At 45.4% G+C, this 15,883-nt stretch overlaps 1 protein-coding gene across 3 annotated transcripts in view; it reads left to right on the top strand.

Moving 5' to 3' along the window:
* The window catches only part of LOC115475394 (protein-glutamine gamma-glutamyltransferase E-like), a 49,394-nt gene extending 34,020 nt beyond the window's left edge, over nucleotides 1-15,374 (top strand). For 2 of the 3 annotated variants that reach the window (XM_030211068.1, XM_030211066.1), the window contains exons 10-13: nucleotides 550-849; nucleotides 5,303-5,463; nucleotides 9,693-9,826; nucleotides 14,046-14,890. In XM_030211068.1, the coding sequence (XP_030066928.1) occupies nucleotides 550-849; nucleotides 5,303-5,463; nucleotides 9,693-9,826; nucleotides 14,046-14,196 (746 nt within the window). In that variant the 3' untranslated portion in view covers nucleotides 14,197-14,890. Of the gene's footprint in view, nucleotides 1-549; nucleotides 850-5,302; nucleotides 5,464-9,692; nucleotides 9,827-14,045; nucleotides 14,891-15,114 lie in introns of those variants that run through there. The other variant, XM_030211067.1, reaches the window with a different exon arrangement.
* Nucleotides 15,375-15,883: the final 509 nt, after the last annotated feature.

Below are 15,883 nucleotides of genomic sequence, written 5' to 3'. Positions count from 1 at the left end.
GCATCTAAAAGTCCTCTCTGTTTTTCTTCTTCTCCTGCCCTGTCTGTACTTCTTCCCCCCTCCTCTGCACTGACTTCCAATACAAGGTGCTGGGTGACAGCTGCAGGCACTGCACTGACTTTTGGTGCAAGATGCACATTCTCAGAGCAGAAGGGAGATCACAGCTGTCCTAGGCGATGCCTGTATGGAGGATGGAGCAGGTCGCACTGCCCTGTACGTGAGCCTGTTCTGTCCTTCCTCACATGCACCACCTGGGGCAGCTATGGTCTCCCTTATGCTCTGAGGACCACTACCTGCAGCTGCTGGCCCAGTACCTTGCACCAGAGGTCAGTGGTGGGGAAAGAGTAGACTTTTAGACTCTGCTATCTGGGTGCCCAATTGTCTGGTGCCCATACAGCAGCCTCCAAAAGTCACGGTTGCCTAAATGGCAGTGCCCAAACCTAAACCACTTAGATCTTACCTAAAGTATAAACAGTATAGTAAATTGTTAATAATCAAACAATAAACAGAATTAAATATTTCAATAGATACTATTTTTCTCTAATTCAGGCAGCCCTGAGAATAGAAGAGTCTACAAAAAGGCTTATGACATTCTGCATGGTCCAACAACTGAAGTCCAATTCCGGGCTTTAGCAGTGCCACGAAAGCCTGAAATCTCTGGAAGGTTCACGGTACCAGAACCCATTGAAATTGGCCAGGACGCCAACGTATCCCTGATCTTAAAGAACTTGACGTCTGGTGCCAAGACTGTAAAGGTGGACCTGAGTGCCTTCACCGTCATCTACACAGGGAAACAGATACAGGAGATTTTCAGTGAATCTAGATCTGTTTCTCTTGCAGCTAGCAAAGGTAACCTTGACATGTCATGATGGTCTATAATATTATAGTAGAGGGACTTAATTATATTTAAGCCACTGGGAGATGAAAAGGGAAGGAACCCTTCCCAACGTATTTAACAGTAATAGCCACAAGGAGTTAAGCTACATTCTGTCCCAGTCTACAGTGAGCTCAGATACATATTAAAGGCAAGTGATCGCTCTCGGTCTCTGGTACCGCCACTGATGAGATCATGAATCGAAAGAGACAAAGACAAGATGTGTTAGGAGACATGCAAATTTATACTGCAGAGAGTGGGTATTTCTGGGAGGTATAATGGACTTCTATCTAGTGACTCTGACAAAAAACAAACCTACCAGGATTTAAGAGTCTAACATGGCCACCCCCAATACATCGAGAAACATCTCTCTTTATTTTCACCGCACTGTACCTGCTGTACACTGCCTTGGGTGAATCTCTTCATAAAGGTGGTTAATAAATCCCAGTAAATAAAATTGTGGCAAATTGTTGGTGCGTAAATTGTCTACTGACCAGTTCCCTTAATAGATGTTTATAATATATTCAGTTTATAAAACTGTTTAAACCCAGTATGATACAAACAGCTATAGGAGTGCAGTTAGGACCACTGTTAAGATATGTTAATTTTGCCACTGACTCTTTCATACAGTGAGACCTAGTTACTAACAATGGGGTTAATAGTAAAATGACATGTGTTAATGCTAGCCCATGTTGATAACTTCCCCCCTTAGCAGGGCTTTTTTTGAGGGGGCACTTGGGGGTACTGGCACCTTTTCCACTGTCTGCTAAAATTGACCCATGGTCCCCAAGTTTTAATGAAAGAGCTCAGGCTTTACACACCAATTCTGCCTTGTCATAGATTCTGTGGTTGCAGGTTGCCTGGCTATTGTGGGGTGGGTCCCTCAGTAATCGCCCCACCCTTGAAGGGTGGCCTGGCACCTTTTTTGTTAGAAAAAATGCACTGCCCCTTAGTGATGGCTACCTCTTGAAATACATAGAGGGGCATAATCGAACGGGGCGCCCAAGTTTTCCTGAGGACGTCCTCGCAGGACGTCCCCGCGAGGAGGTGGGGAAACCTGTATTATCAAAACAAGATGGGCGGCCATCTTTCATTTCGATAATATGGTTGGGGACGCCCAAATCTCAACATTTAGGTCGACCTTAGAGATGGTCGTCCTTAGAGATGGTTGTCCCCGATTTTTGGCCATAATGGAAACTGAGGACGCCCATCTCAGAAATGACCAAATCCAAGCCATTTGGTCATGGGAGGAGCCAGCATTCGTAGTGTACTGGTCCTCCTGACATGCCAGGACACCAACTGGGCACCCTAGGGGGCACTGCAGTGAGCTTCAGAAAAAGCTCCCAGGTGCATAGCTCTCTTACCTTACGTGTTGAGCCCCCCAACCCCCCCCCCCCCAAAATCCACTCCCCACAACTGGTCAGTCCCTCTCCCTCCACTAGTCCGTTCCCCTCTCTCTCCTTCCCCTCATTCCCTTTCCTCCTTTCCTGAAGTTACTATTGAGGAAACTACACTTCTCCTTTCTTCCTCAAAATGTACCACCTGTTCCTCTGATCCCATTCCCACCCACCTTCTTAATGCCATCTCTCCTACTCTTATTCCTTTTATCTGTCACATTCTCAACCTCTCACTTTTCACTGCCACTGTCCCTGCTGCCTTTAAACATGCTGTGGTCACACCTCTCCTTAAGAAGCCTTCACTTGACCCTACTTGTCCCTCTAATTACCGACCCATCTCCCTCCTTCCTTTTCTCTCCAAATTACTTGAGCGTGCTGTTCACCGCCGCTGCCTTGATTTTCTCTCCTCACATGCTATTCTTGACCCATTACAATCTGGTTTTCGCCCTCTCCACTCAACCGAAACTGCGCTTACTAAAGTCTCCAATGACCTATTACTGGCTAAATCCAGAGGTCAATATTCCATCCTCATTCTTCTTGATCTTTCCGCTGCTTTTGACACTGTCGATCACAGCATACTTCTCGATACCCTGTCCTCACTTGGATTCCAGGGCTCTGTCCTTTCCTGGTTCTCTTCCTACCTCTCCCTCCGCACCTTTAGTGTTCACTCTGGTGGATCCTCTTCTACTTCTATCCCTCTGCCTGTCGGCGTACCTCAGGGTTCTGTTCTTGGTCCCCTCCTCTTTTCTATCTACACTTCTTCCCTTGGTTCATTAATCTCATCCCATGGCTTTTCCTACCATCTCTATGCTGATGACTCCCAAATCTACCTTTCTACCCCTGATATCTCACCTTGCATCCAAACCAAAGTTTCAGCGTGCTTGTCTGACATTGCTGCCTGGATGTCTCAACGCCACCTGAAATTAAATATGACCAAAACCGAGCTTCTCATTTTCCCCCCCAAACCCACCTCCCCGCTCCCCCCGTTTTCTATTTCTGTTGATGGCTCTCTCATTCTCCCTGTCTCCTCAGCTCGAAACCTTGGGGTCATCTTTGACTCTTCTCTCTCCTTCTCTGCTCATATCCAGTAGATTGCCAAGACCTGTCATTTCTTTCTTTACAACATCCATAAAATCCGCCCCTTTCTTTCCGAGCACTCTACCAAAACCCTCATCCACACCCTTGTCACCTCTCGTTTAGACTACTGCAATCTGCTTCTTGCTGGCCTCCCACTTAGTCACCTCTCCCCTCTCCAGTCGGTTCAAAACTCTGCTGCCCGTCTCGTCTTCCGCCAGGGTCGCTTTACTCATACTACCCCTCTCCTCAAGACCCTTCACTGGCTCCCTATCCGTTTTCGCATCCTGTTCAAACTTCTTCTACTAACCTATAAATGTATTCACTCTGCTGCTCCCCAGTATCTCTCCACACTCGTCCTTCCCTACACCCCTTCCCGTGCACTCCGCTCCATGGATAAATCCTTCTTATCTGTTCCCTTCTCCACTACTGCCAACTCCAGCCTTCGCGCCTTCTGTCTCGCTGCACCCTATGCCTGGAATAAACTTCCTGAGCCCCTACGTCTTGCCCCATCCTTGGCCACCTTTAAATCTAGACTGAAAGCCCACCTCTTTAACATTGCTTTTGACTCGTAACCACTCACCTCCACCTACCCTCCTCTCTTCCTTCCCGTTCACATTAATTGATTTGATTTGCTTACTTTATTTATTTTTTGTCTATTAGATTGTAAGCTCTTTGAGCAGGGACTGTCTTTCTTCTATGTTTGTGCAGCGCTGCGTATGCCTTGTAGCGCTATAGAAATGCTAAATAGTAGTAGTAGTAGTAGTGTATACCACTACCATAATAGCCCTTAGGGATGAAGGGGGGCACCTACGTGTGGGAACAGTGGGTTTGTGGTGGGTTTTGGAGGGCTCATATTTACCACCACAAGTGTAACAGGTAGGGGGGGATGGGCCTGGGTCCACCTACCTGAAGTGCACTGCAGTACCCACTAAAACTGTTCCAGGGACCTGCATACTGCTGTCATGGAACTAGGTATGATATTTGAGGCTGGCATAGAGGCTGGAAAAAATATTTTTAAAGTTTTTTTTTTTTAGGGTGAGAGGATGTTTGTGACCACTGGGGGAGTAAGGAGAGGTCATCCCCGATTCCCCCCGGTGGTCATCTGGTCAGTTCGGGCACCTTTTTGAGGCTTGGTCGTAAGAAAAATGCACCAAGTAAAGTCGCTCAAGTGCTCATCATGAACACCCTTCTTTTTTCCATTATTGGTCGAGGACGCCCATGTGTTAGGCATGCCCCAGTCCCGCCTTCACTATGCTTCCGACATGCCCCCGTGAACTTTGGTGATCCCTGCGACGGAAAGCAGTTGATGACGCCCAAAATCGGCTTTCGATTATGCCGATTTGGGTGACCCTGGGAGAAGGATGTCCATCTTCCGATTTGTGTCGAAAGATTGGCGTCCTTCTCTTTCGAAAATAAGCCTGTAACATAGTAAATGACGGCAGATAAAGACCTGTCCGGTCCATCCAGTCTGCCCAACAAGATAAACTCATTTTACATGGTATGCGATATTTTATATGTATACCCAAGTTTGATTTGTCCTTGCCATTCTTGTACTAAAACTTCTGAAGTTCACATCAAAGCCACTTAAAACTGACACTTCAGGCCATCCATATCTATTCAGTCACCTTTGATGTTTCTCTGAAGAATGCTTCCACAAGGGATATGGCAAACCACCAGAGTTAAAATAGAGGAGAAAAATTTTAACCAGACCTAAATTCAAACCTGCTTCGTTATTTATGAATTCAGTTTTCTTAAAAATCTAACTATGGAAATTAGGGCTGTACCGGATTTTTGCACTCGATTTGATTTTATTCAGCCCCAAATAGTGCCCCGAATACATTATTCGTATTTGGCTTAATAGCGATTTAAATTTGAATAGTAAAATATGCTATTTGGTACAGCTCTAGTGGAAACATCAGTGAACAACAGTGTTTTCTGATTATGTCTTTTCTAGAAGTGCAAATTCCACTCAAGATATCCTACAAGCAATACGAAAATGCTCTCACAGCGGACAACATGATTCGAGCAATTGCCTCATGCGAAGACACAAAAACAAAGGAGAATCTGATTTTGGATCAGGACATCATCCTTAAAAATCCTACCATCAGTATCACGGTATAATGTCCAAAGCTTTATTCTAAAAAGGAAGCTGAGAGCGTGGTGGGATTTGCAAGTTAATGCAGTGATCTGAACAGCTCTATGCCCTAAAATAAGATGTTATACATTAGGGATACAGTTCTGAAAATTGGCACCTCCCTGTATTATTATTATTATTATTATTTGTTACATTTGTATCCCACATTTTCCCACCTAATTGCAGGCTCAATGTGGCTTACATATAACTGTTAACGGCGTTAGCCGATTCCGGTCTGAACAAATACATGGTATGAATGAATACAAAGTGATATTGTGGTAGAATGAGGTACATGTATGGTAGGTACAATTGGGGGGAACTTAGGGAGGGAAAGGGGGAAGAAGAGTCAGGTAATGTCCGTTACGGTCTTTGGGTGCATTGTGTCACAAGTGTCCAGGTATTTTTTTTGAGCGGTCTGAAGTTTCTTTATGATTTGTTAAAATTGATTTGTTAGAATTAGGTGTCAAAAGTAGGGATAAGGCAGCCAGAAAATATTTGTTTCATGTCGCTTCCTGTGTTGCTCCAGGTAATGTTCATTTGATTTGTTTTCTTTTGGCCGTTTTGCCATCACAGGAGGAAAGAAGTTGAATGCACGCTCTTTCGAAAGAGCGCGCCACATACATGCACTGTTCACACATGTACAGTGGTCTGCATACCAGTGGCGTAGCCACAGGTGGGCCTGGATGGGCCAGGGCCCACCCACTAAGGGCTGAGGCCCACCCAACAGTAGCACATGTTTAGCCATAGCTGGTGGGGATTCCAAGCTCCGCCAGCTGAAGACTTCCCCCTGATGGTAATGAAAACTCTACTGCCCATGATACCGGCACCTGTGCATTCTCAGTTTTCAGTCATGCCTGCTTCAGACTGCCAAGGTGGAAAGAAGCGTTTTCCCGCCAGCTGAGATATATATACTTTTTTGGGGGGAGGGGGAGAACACTTGGTGCCCACCCACTTCTTGCCTAGGCCCACCCAAAATCTGTCATCTGGCTACTCCCCTGCTGCATACGTGCGATGATTTGCGCATGCACAATGGTTTGAATAGGCACTGTACTGGGAAAAGTGCACTTCAATAGGGCAAATTTGTTAATGACAGACAATGATATGGGAAATGTCAAATGACAGCCCATCTCAAGTACCTTAGGCTTGCCAGTGCTGAACATTGGGTGGTAATTATGCAACGGCATCTGTGTGCCAAGATGCCGATATTGAACACTAGCATAAGTTGGCGTTGGGAGCGCTTAAGTTTAGGCGAGAACATTTATGCCATGTCAATGGGAGGTGTAAATGGGCACAGGGGCGGCCCAAGGCAAGATGCTACCTGAGGCAGGGCTGAGATGCTACCCTTCCCTAGGGTTACCATATTTTGTCCCCCAAAAAGGAGGACACATGCCCTGCCCCTTTCACACCGCCCCCTTTGATGCTCTCACTCCGCCTCCAGTCACATTTTCCCCTCCCCCCTGTCACACACTCCGTCACTCCCCCTCCCCGTCACTCCCCCTCCCTATACCTTACTACTGCCCTGGTGGTCTAGTGACCTCTTCGGGGCAGTAAAGAGCCCCCTCTTTCCTGCCCGGAGCGCTGCCCTGCATGCATCCTTCCTATTGCTGATCCTCAGCGCCGATTCAAAATGGCCACCGAGAGTTGAAGTCTCGCGAGGTCACTTCAACTATCTGCGGCCCCGAAGAGGTCACTAGACCACCAGGGCAGTAGTAAGTAAGGGGAGGGGAGGCTAACAATCTGCCCGTTTGTCCGGATTTCTGGACAAACGGGCAGGCTGGTGGGCGGCCCGCCCACCAGCCTGCCCATTTGTCCAGAAATCCAGACAAATGGGCAGATTGGCAAAACCCGCCCGGTTGCCCGGACATGTCCTCAAAAAGAGGAGATGTCCGGAAAAATCCAGACATATGGTAACCCTACCCCTCCCCCCCAGGCCAAGTTCTGACATCTCCTCTCTACCTTCCTCCACCCTGTTCCCCGATTTTACATTCCTTTTACATTTTTTAAAAGCCAGCAGCGGCAGCGATTCGCATACACTGCCCTATCACTGGCACCGGCCTCTTCTCTACTGTGGCCTGCATCTGAGGAAACAGGAAGTTACATCAGAGAGGTGGCTGCAGTAAAGGGAAGAGGCGGGTGCCTGTGGCAGGGCAGCGTATGGAAATCACTGCCACCGCCGGCTTGTAAAAAACATAAAAAGAAGGTAAAATCGGGGAATGGGGTGGAGAAAAGAAGGGGGGAGATGCCGCTCCCAAAAGATTGGCCTCAGGTGGCCTAATGGTTGGGCGGGCTGCCCCTGAATGAGTGCGCTTACTTTTGCAAAGTGACACATATAACTGATGGTATTCTATAAGTTATACATGTCACTCAAAGACACACTCATGATCCACTCATGTATACGTTCCCCTGCAGTTACTTGCTAGAGCACTTAGGCACTGCCTTATAGAAGTGGCATAGCCAGACAGCCAGTTTTGGATGGGCCTGAACCCATAGTAGGTGGGCACAAAATTTTCTCTGCTTTGTTTTGAGTGAATTGAAATGACAGCTGCGCGGGGGAGGAGGGGGGTGGAAAGTGGAAACAGATTACAAATTGACTTCCTTACCTTGCTTACAGTGGACTAGATAGGTTCACTTCCACTCTGGTCTTGGGCAGCGCTTTCTCCCTTCTCCATCCCCTCCCAAGTTTTGCATTTCTCCCTCTCTTCTACCCGCTCTCCCCATCCGCTTGGTCTGGTCACTTTTACTGCCCTTAAGCACCGTTCTCCCTCTAGCACCGGCGATTCCTATAGCCAGTCTTCTGCCAGCATTTGTCGTCGGGGCCTCTCAGGCGCGCGTCCCACCTTTGTGGAAAACAGGAAGTTGCAGAGTAGGCGGGACGCGCCTAAGGAGAGGCCCCGACGACCCATGCTGGCAGAAGACTGGCTATAGGAATCGCCGGTGCTGGAGGGAGAACGGTGCTTAAGGGCAGTAAAAGTGAGCAGACGATGGGGAGAGCGGGCAGAAGAGGCAGGAAAAGATTGGAGCCTCGCTTGGGAGACCTACGCCACTGGTTGGGTTGGGGCTAGTTAGGGTGGGCGGGCCCGGAGCAAAAGTGGCTGGGCCTGGGCCCGTCCAGGCCCGCCCTTGGCTACGCCCCTGCCTAATAGAATAATGCCTAGTGCACATTTGCATATAACTATCAATTGATGGCACCTATGACAAATGTAAGTGGTGTGAACTTCTAGGCAAGCAAAAACAACAGCAGAGGACATGAAAGTGTCTGGAGATCTTTAATGACAATTCCTTGATATGACTCGACACGGCCATGTTTCAGCGATAGGGCCTGCATCAGGAGTCTACAAATGCAGAGAAATATAACCATATACATCATATATAAAACAAATAATATAAAAAAAATGTAAAAATAAACAACAAGATATAAATCAACCCTACCCAAAATATACAATACGAAAATGTATATGCATACTCTACATCTATAAATATTTATCATGGCGCCTGTTTATAGAATTATTTCCTAGATGACAGCAGGTAATGAAACCTGGCCACACGGTCTGCTCAGATTCTCCCACCTAAACCAATCTTACTACTACTACTACTTAGCATTTCTATAGCGCTGCCAGGGTTACGCAGCGCTGTACAAGTTTAAACACGGGGAGGGACAGTCCCTGCTCAAGAGAGCTTACAATCTAACGGTAACAGACTACGTAGTCAGTGTAGGTAACAGGAATGGGGAAGGTGGTTAGGCGCCAAAAGCAAGGGAGAAGAGATGGGCCTTGAGTAAGGACTTGAAGATGGGCAGGGAGGGCGCATGGCGTATGGGCTCAGGAAGTCTGTTCCAGGCATAAGGTGCTGCGAGGCAGAAGGGGCGGAGTCTGGAGTTAGCGGTGGTGGAGAAGGGTACAGATAGGAGTGATTTGTCCTGAGAGCGGAGGTTACGGGTGGGAACATACGGGGAGAGGAGGGTAGAGAGGTAATGGGGGGCAGCAGATTGAGTGCACTTGAAGGTCAATAGGAGAAGCTTGAACTGTATACGGTAGTGGATTGGGAGCTAGTGAAGCGACTTGAGGAGAGGGGTGATATGAGAGTATCGGTTCACGCGGTAGATAAGTCTGACTACCTTAAAAGTGTCTGAATCTGCTCTTTATCTTGTAATGTTGTGTTCATGCTGTTGGTTCTTCAGAATGAGAATGAGTGAGAATTTTTCTGCTTCCAGGTTGTGGAACGGGCAGTGATGAAAAAGCCACTTAACGTGGACATTACATTTCAAAACAATCTTTCTTCAGTTGTGAATAATTGCTCCCTAGTGGCAGAAGGAAGTGGCCTCATTAAAGACCAGATCAAGAAAACGTAAGTTTGATCATGCTACTCCTCCTTTACATTGGCTTCCTGTAAGGGCCCAAATAGATTTTTAAGGTGGTTTGTTTGACATTTAAATCATTTGTGGTTCTTGTTGTCCTTTTGGGTCATGTCTCTTTGACTTGCTCATCTAATCGCTCGTCAACCCGATCAAATTATCTTTTACATTTTGGTTTCCCAGCTGTTAATAAGAATCGTTTTAAGCATTTTCGTGATAGTTCTTTTAATTATTTTGCTACTAAATTATGGAATTTGATTCCAGTCCAAACTCAGAACACAGATACATATTTGAATTTCTGAAAAGCTTTGAAAACTTATTTGTTAGATAAATATTTCCGATTTACATGGCTTCCTGATTGTATCTGAATATTGTGTTCCCTGCTTGGATTCTAATTTGGTATAAGCCTCCAGTGACAGGGAAATAACCAGTGTACCTGAATGTAACTCACCTTGAGCTATTACTGAAAAGGTGGGAGCAAAATCTAAATAAATAATAAAATAAAAATCTTTGTTAATTTTTGTATGTCAGGGCAGCCTATGATTTGGCTTGACCCCCTTGAATACGCTGCTACTGCTGTCTTGAAAAGCTTAAGTAGTTAAGCTGTTGTGACATGTCTTGGCGTTATTCAGATTAGGGGTCCTTTTATTAAGGTGTGCTGAAAAATGGCCTGCGGTAGTGTAGATGCGTGTTTTGGACGCACACAGAATTATTTCTTAGCGCACCTACAAAAAAATGCCTTTTTATTTTTTGCCGAAAATGGACGTGCGGCAAAATGAAAATTGCCGCGCATCCATTTTGGGTCTGAGACCTTACTGCAAGCCATTGACCTAGCGGTAAGGTCTCACGCAGTAACCGGGTGGTAATGGTCTATGCGTGTCAAATGCCACTTGACGCGCGTAGCTTCCGCTCGCCAGAAAATAAAAGATATTTTTCAGGCGTGCCTAGCGGACGCACGCCAAAATTGAAATCACCGCAAGGGCCACGCTGTAATCGGGCAGTAACTCCAATCTGGTGCACGTGGGTGTGTGTAGGCGCCTACGTGGCTTAGTAAAAGGGCCCCTAGGCTTGGTTTTGTAAAGTGAAACTGGATGTGGGCATCAATGAAATTCGTTATTTGGACCCAGTTTCTCTACGGGGCCCTTTTACTAAGGTGTGCCAAATAATGGGCTGCACTAATGTAGATGCATGTTTTGGGCGCACGCAGATCCATTTTTCAACACGCCTGTAAAAAAAGGCCTTTTTTAAAATTTTTGCTGAAAATGGATACGCAGCAAAATAAAAATTGGCGTGCGTCCATTTTGGGTCTGAGACCTTCCCGCCAGCCATTGACTTAGCGGTAAAGTCTCACACGGTAACTGTGCAGTAATCTTCTACACGCATAGCGGACGCATGTCGAAAATGAAATTACATCAAGGGCCACACAGTAGCCGGGTGATAACTCAAAACTGACATGCGTTTTACTAAAAGGGACCCTCAGTCTGCTAATTCTCTGGCACAAAAAATATTCATTCACACCAGGCTTCCATCTCTATGGGGCAGTTTTATAAGATACTTATTTGCATAAGCAGATCCTTATAAAAATTGACTCTGGGGCTGTGTGAGGGGAGTAGTGGAGGTACAGTTTTAATACATGCACAAGAGATTCTTCTTTCATTGCTTCCTAATTTAGTCCCCTTTCATTCTGCTTCAGTTGGCTTTCTACTACTACTACTTATCATTTCTATAGCGTTACTAGATGTACGCAGCGCTGTACACTTGAACATGAAGAGACAGTCCCTGCTCGACAGAGCTTATAATCTAATTAGGATAGACAAACAGGACAAATAAGGGATAAGGACAAAGGGTAGCAAGATTCCGGAACCCAAATAATAGCAAGATTCCGGAATCCCAAAGACTACTACTACTTCTTATCATTTCTATAGCGCTACTAGACATACGCAGCGCTGTACACTTGAACATAACGAGACAGTGCCTGCTCGACAGAGCTTATAATCTAATTAGGACAGACAAGCAGGACAAATAAGATAAGGGAATTACTAAGGTGGGGATGATAAAGTAAGGGTACTGAATAAGTGAGTAATGGTTAGGAGTTAAAAGCAGCATCAAAAAGGTGGGCTTTTAGCTTAGATTTGAAGACAGCCAGAGATGGAGCTTGACGTACCAGCTCAGGAAGTGTATTCCAGGCTTATGGTGCAGCAAGATAAAAGGAACTGATTCTGGAGTTAGCAGTGGAGAAGAAGGTTGCAGATAAGAGAGATTTACCCTGTGAACGGCGTTCCTGAGGAAGAGTGTAGGGAGAGATGAGAGTGGACAGGTACTGAGGAGCTGCAGAGTGAATGCACTTGTAGGTCAATAAGAGGAGTTTGAACTGTATGCAGAAACAGATAGGGAGCCAGTGAAGTGACTTGAGGAAGGTTTTGGAGTAAGTCTCTAGAGCAGGAGTCAGTAGTTTCACAAGGCACAAATTCCAGGAAGGGTTTCCCCACAGAGTTTAAGACTAGACAGGGAAACTTTCATATGCACACTGCATTTAGACTAATTACCAGTTAGGCTGGAACTGCTGGCTGTGCAGAGGAAAAAGGAAGAGAAAAAGCAAACCCTAAGCAACTTGAACACCTCCATTTCTTTCCTGCTTGAAACAGAGGAGTGTGGTAGCCGTGTTAGTCCACTCTTAAGGTTATCAAAAGAAATCAAACAAAATAAAACATTGAAAAGAAAATAAGATGATACCTTTTTTATTGGGCATAACTTAATACATTTCTTGATTAGCTTTCGAAGGTTGCCCTTCTTCCTCAGATCGGAAATAAATCTTATTTCCGATCTGAGGAAGAAGGGCAACCTTCGAAAGCTAATCAAGAAATGCTTGAAACAGAACTTCCAAGTTACCCAGTTCTGGGAGAGAGAGACTTTAGGCCAGTCTTGGATTTCTGACAACCTCATCCAGATGTATTATGGGATCTTCAGCACTGATTTCAATAAGTAGAATGAGGGACTACAAATACCACGCTGCTTATGCTGTCGTAGGAACTCATTTATCCGAGTCTTTCTATCAACTTTTCTGCGTAGGTGACTGAATCAATCTAGCAGTATTTTTACGTGGGCTGGTTTATTCTGTCATACAGTCCCTAGCTAGGGCGTGGGAAGCAGGAGCGTAGCCATAGGTGGGCCTGGGCCCACCCACTAGCGGTGCACCCTTGACAGCGCTGACATTGAGAAACAAGCTACGCTGCCGGGGCACCTCTGTTTTGCATGTCCCTTTCTCCCTTAATAAGCGGCTGTCTTCAAAGGGTCACTGGCAGAATCTAGGAATTCCTGCCGCTACTGCCGGCTGACCTGGAAACCTGCTCTCTGCCATGCACCCTCCCAGCTCTGGTACAACTTCATGTTTACACCTTGGAGGAGCGCGGCAGAAGGAAGGATTTGTACAAGCTGCTGGTGACTCTCTGAAGACAGCCATTTGCTAAGGTAGAAAGGGGGAATGCTCACCACAATAAGTTTTAATGTTGCCATAACTCTAAAAAGTGCTTCCAACACAAAGGGCAAACAAGTATTACTGGAATCCTGAGGTATAAGGAAGTAAGTAAACACACACCCACACCAAGAACCAAATTGCAGTGCTGGGCAAAAACAAACAAACAAACCCAAAATAATCAAGATAAGAGCAATGAATCAGAAGGAAGCAAGCCCAGAGGGGAGGAAGAAGTACTCAAGCCTTCTCTGGGCTGGCCCCTGCTGGTCCAATCAGGAAGCAGGGGCTAAAATTACTAGAAATGGACTGACTAAAAGCCAGCTTCCCAGGAAACTCTTCCCAGAAGACATGTGCCTTCTAACCCAAGGGGCACTGTTTCACGGCTGGTTCATGCCTGACAGCTATTAAATGACACCAGCAAAAACTTGATTATTAAGTTAACAATACTGGGGTTGTTTTCCCTGCTGTTTTGGATTAGAAACATTTTTCATGTCCTTTCAAAGGAATGTGCATCCCTAGAATTTATAGCAAAGGAAACGAAATGCACTCCAAGATCACCCAGTGCATCGTGGTTGTGACCGTTTGCCACTTCCTTAGGCAATGCTGCCCTCAGACTTGTAGCCATGAGTTGATTAGTGTTAGTTCAGTTCTGGTCTTGCGTTTCCCCTTTTATCATTCACAGCAGCCTCAGGAATAAATGTATTAAATGCACTAATGTTTATCCTTCTCCTTTGTTCTAGCGTGAGTGCTGTGAAGTCGAAAGAACGCATCAAAATCCCACTTCAAATCACCCCTTACAGGGCTGGAGCCCAGATGCTGTTGCTCAACTTCAACTGTGATAAGCTTAAAGGTGTCAAGGGATTCAAGATCATCAACGTTCTAGCAGCGTAATGACTGTGAGAAGAACAGATGTCAACTTATAGAACCTTCTGCCTAGATAGCAGCTCCCCGTGTTTCTGAGGTGGCTCTTGTACACTCCCAATAACAGATTCATTTCTCACATCACCACTTTGACCTTGGACCTTTGGTAGCTGAATGGAGGGCAAAGATTGAAGAGGGGATGTGAGAAGTCAGATCTGATTGTAACCTCTGTTCAGTTCACTGGATAGACACACAAAGGCTCTCTGGGACTTTAAAAAAAAGTCCATGTTTCTGGGTCCTTTCCTGGTAGGGGTTAGGGAGAGTCTTTCAGGGTCCTTAAGTGTGTGAGAAATTTTAGTGAATTCCAGACAGCACAGAATCCCTGTGGATAGAATGGTTCCAAAAGAAAATACTAGATGATTTGGCAAACAATCCCCTTAATTCTATAAAGGTCGCCCAAAATTGCATACACAGTTTTAGGCACATGCCTGATTTACACACGCAAATTAATTGAATGACGAGCCAATTAGTGTCAATAATTACCATTTATGTGCGTAAATTTGGGTATGGGATCTGCAACTAAGGTTTGTATGCAATCTGAAAAAGGGGGCATGGAAATGGGTGGATCATAGGCATAATGGGGTGTTGCTAAAATGAATGTGCATTGTTATTGTTGATATTGTTCAAGTACCCGGAGCACCAATGGAGCTGAATAATTTTACCATATATGGCTTCCTTCCCTATGCTTCACTAAGGGGCACTTTTTACTAAAGTTTAGCACACACTACTGCTTAGAAACTCATAGATATAAAGTGGTTTTCTTTGTATTTAGTGTGCACTAAGCTTTAGTAAAAGGGCCCTCTAAGTGATTTCTTGACTGGATAGAATTCAACGCAGAGCCTAAAATCAAAGTTGCAATACCGTTTTCATCTTATTGTATTTCCACAGCACAATTGGCTTGGGCCTCGTTTATTCTAGAGGAGTAGCTGGTCAGCAGTCTGTGCTGATACTCGAAGTCCAGGAGCTGCTGTTTGTAATATATTTGCATTGCTTGAATATCTTCATCTGTCTAGATTTTGAGGGATCGGTCTGACCCCTGAGGCAGGCACTTGTGCGCCGAAACACGGCCCGTGTCGGAGTCTTTTACACAATAAAGAACGACATTTATCCCTACACTGAAGGCCCACTGTGATCTGATGAAAGTTTGTTAAGCAATAAAGCAAATAAAAATAAACTGTAAATTGGAGTTTTGTTTTTTTTTAAATAGGATTTTACACACATTCCTTGTTTATGAAGGTGGAATTAATGGGCATCTTTTTGGTGATAAGCTCATACGGATAAGTACTTTTTTCGGTGTACCTAAGATATTCATATATGCAGTAATGAAAAATAGTCCTTAAAGATATAAGGGGCCCTTTTATTAAAGGCAACTTAATACACCCGACGTCCATACTGTAAATTAATGGCATTTTGGTCAATCAGACCTACTTCCAGGTTAGTTAAGAAAGTCACTCAAAAATGTATCAATCAACATCACACCATCTGGCAAGGCTGGGAACACAGCTGTTGCAGCGCTGGCTCTTCAGGAGCAAAATACGTAATCGATCTTTATTGAATACTAGTAAGAAAGGCCCATTTCTGAGGCCAATGAAACGGGCGCTAGCAAGGCGCTTTGTTTATCATCCCCCTCCCCTTGTTGGTGGACTTACCCTCCGTG

Source organism: Microcaecilia unicolor, chromosome 8 (assembly GCF_901765095.1).
Source record: "Microcaecilia unicolor chromosome 8, aMicUni1.1, whole genome shotgun sequence".
NCBI lineage: Eukaryota > Metazoa > Chordata > Amphibia > Gymnophiona > Siphonopidae > Microcaecilia > Microcaecilia unicolor.
The sequence above is the reverse complement of the archived record's forward strand: the minus strand, read 5'-3'. Positions and strand labels throughout refer to the sequence as shown.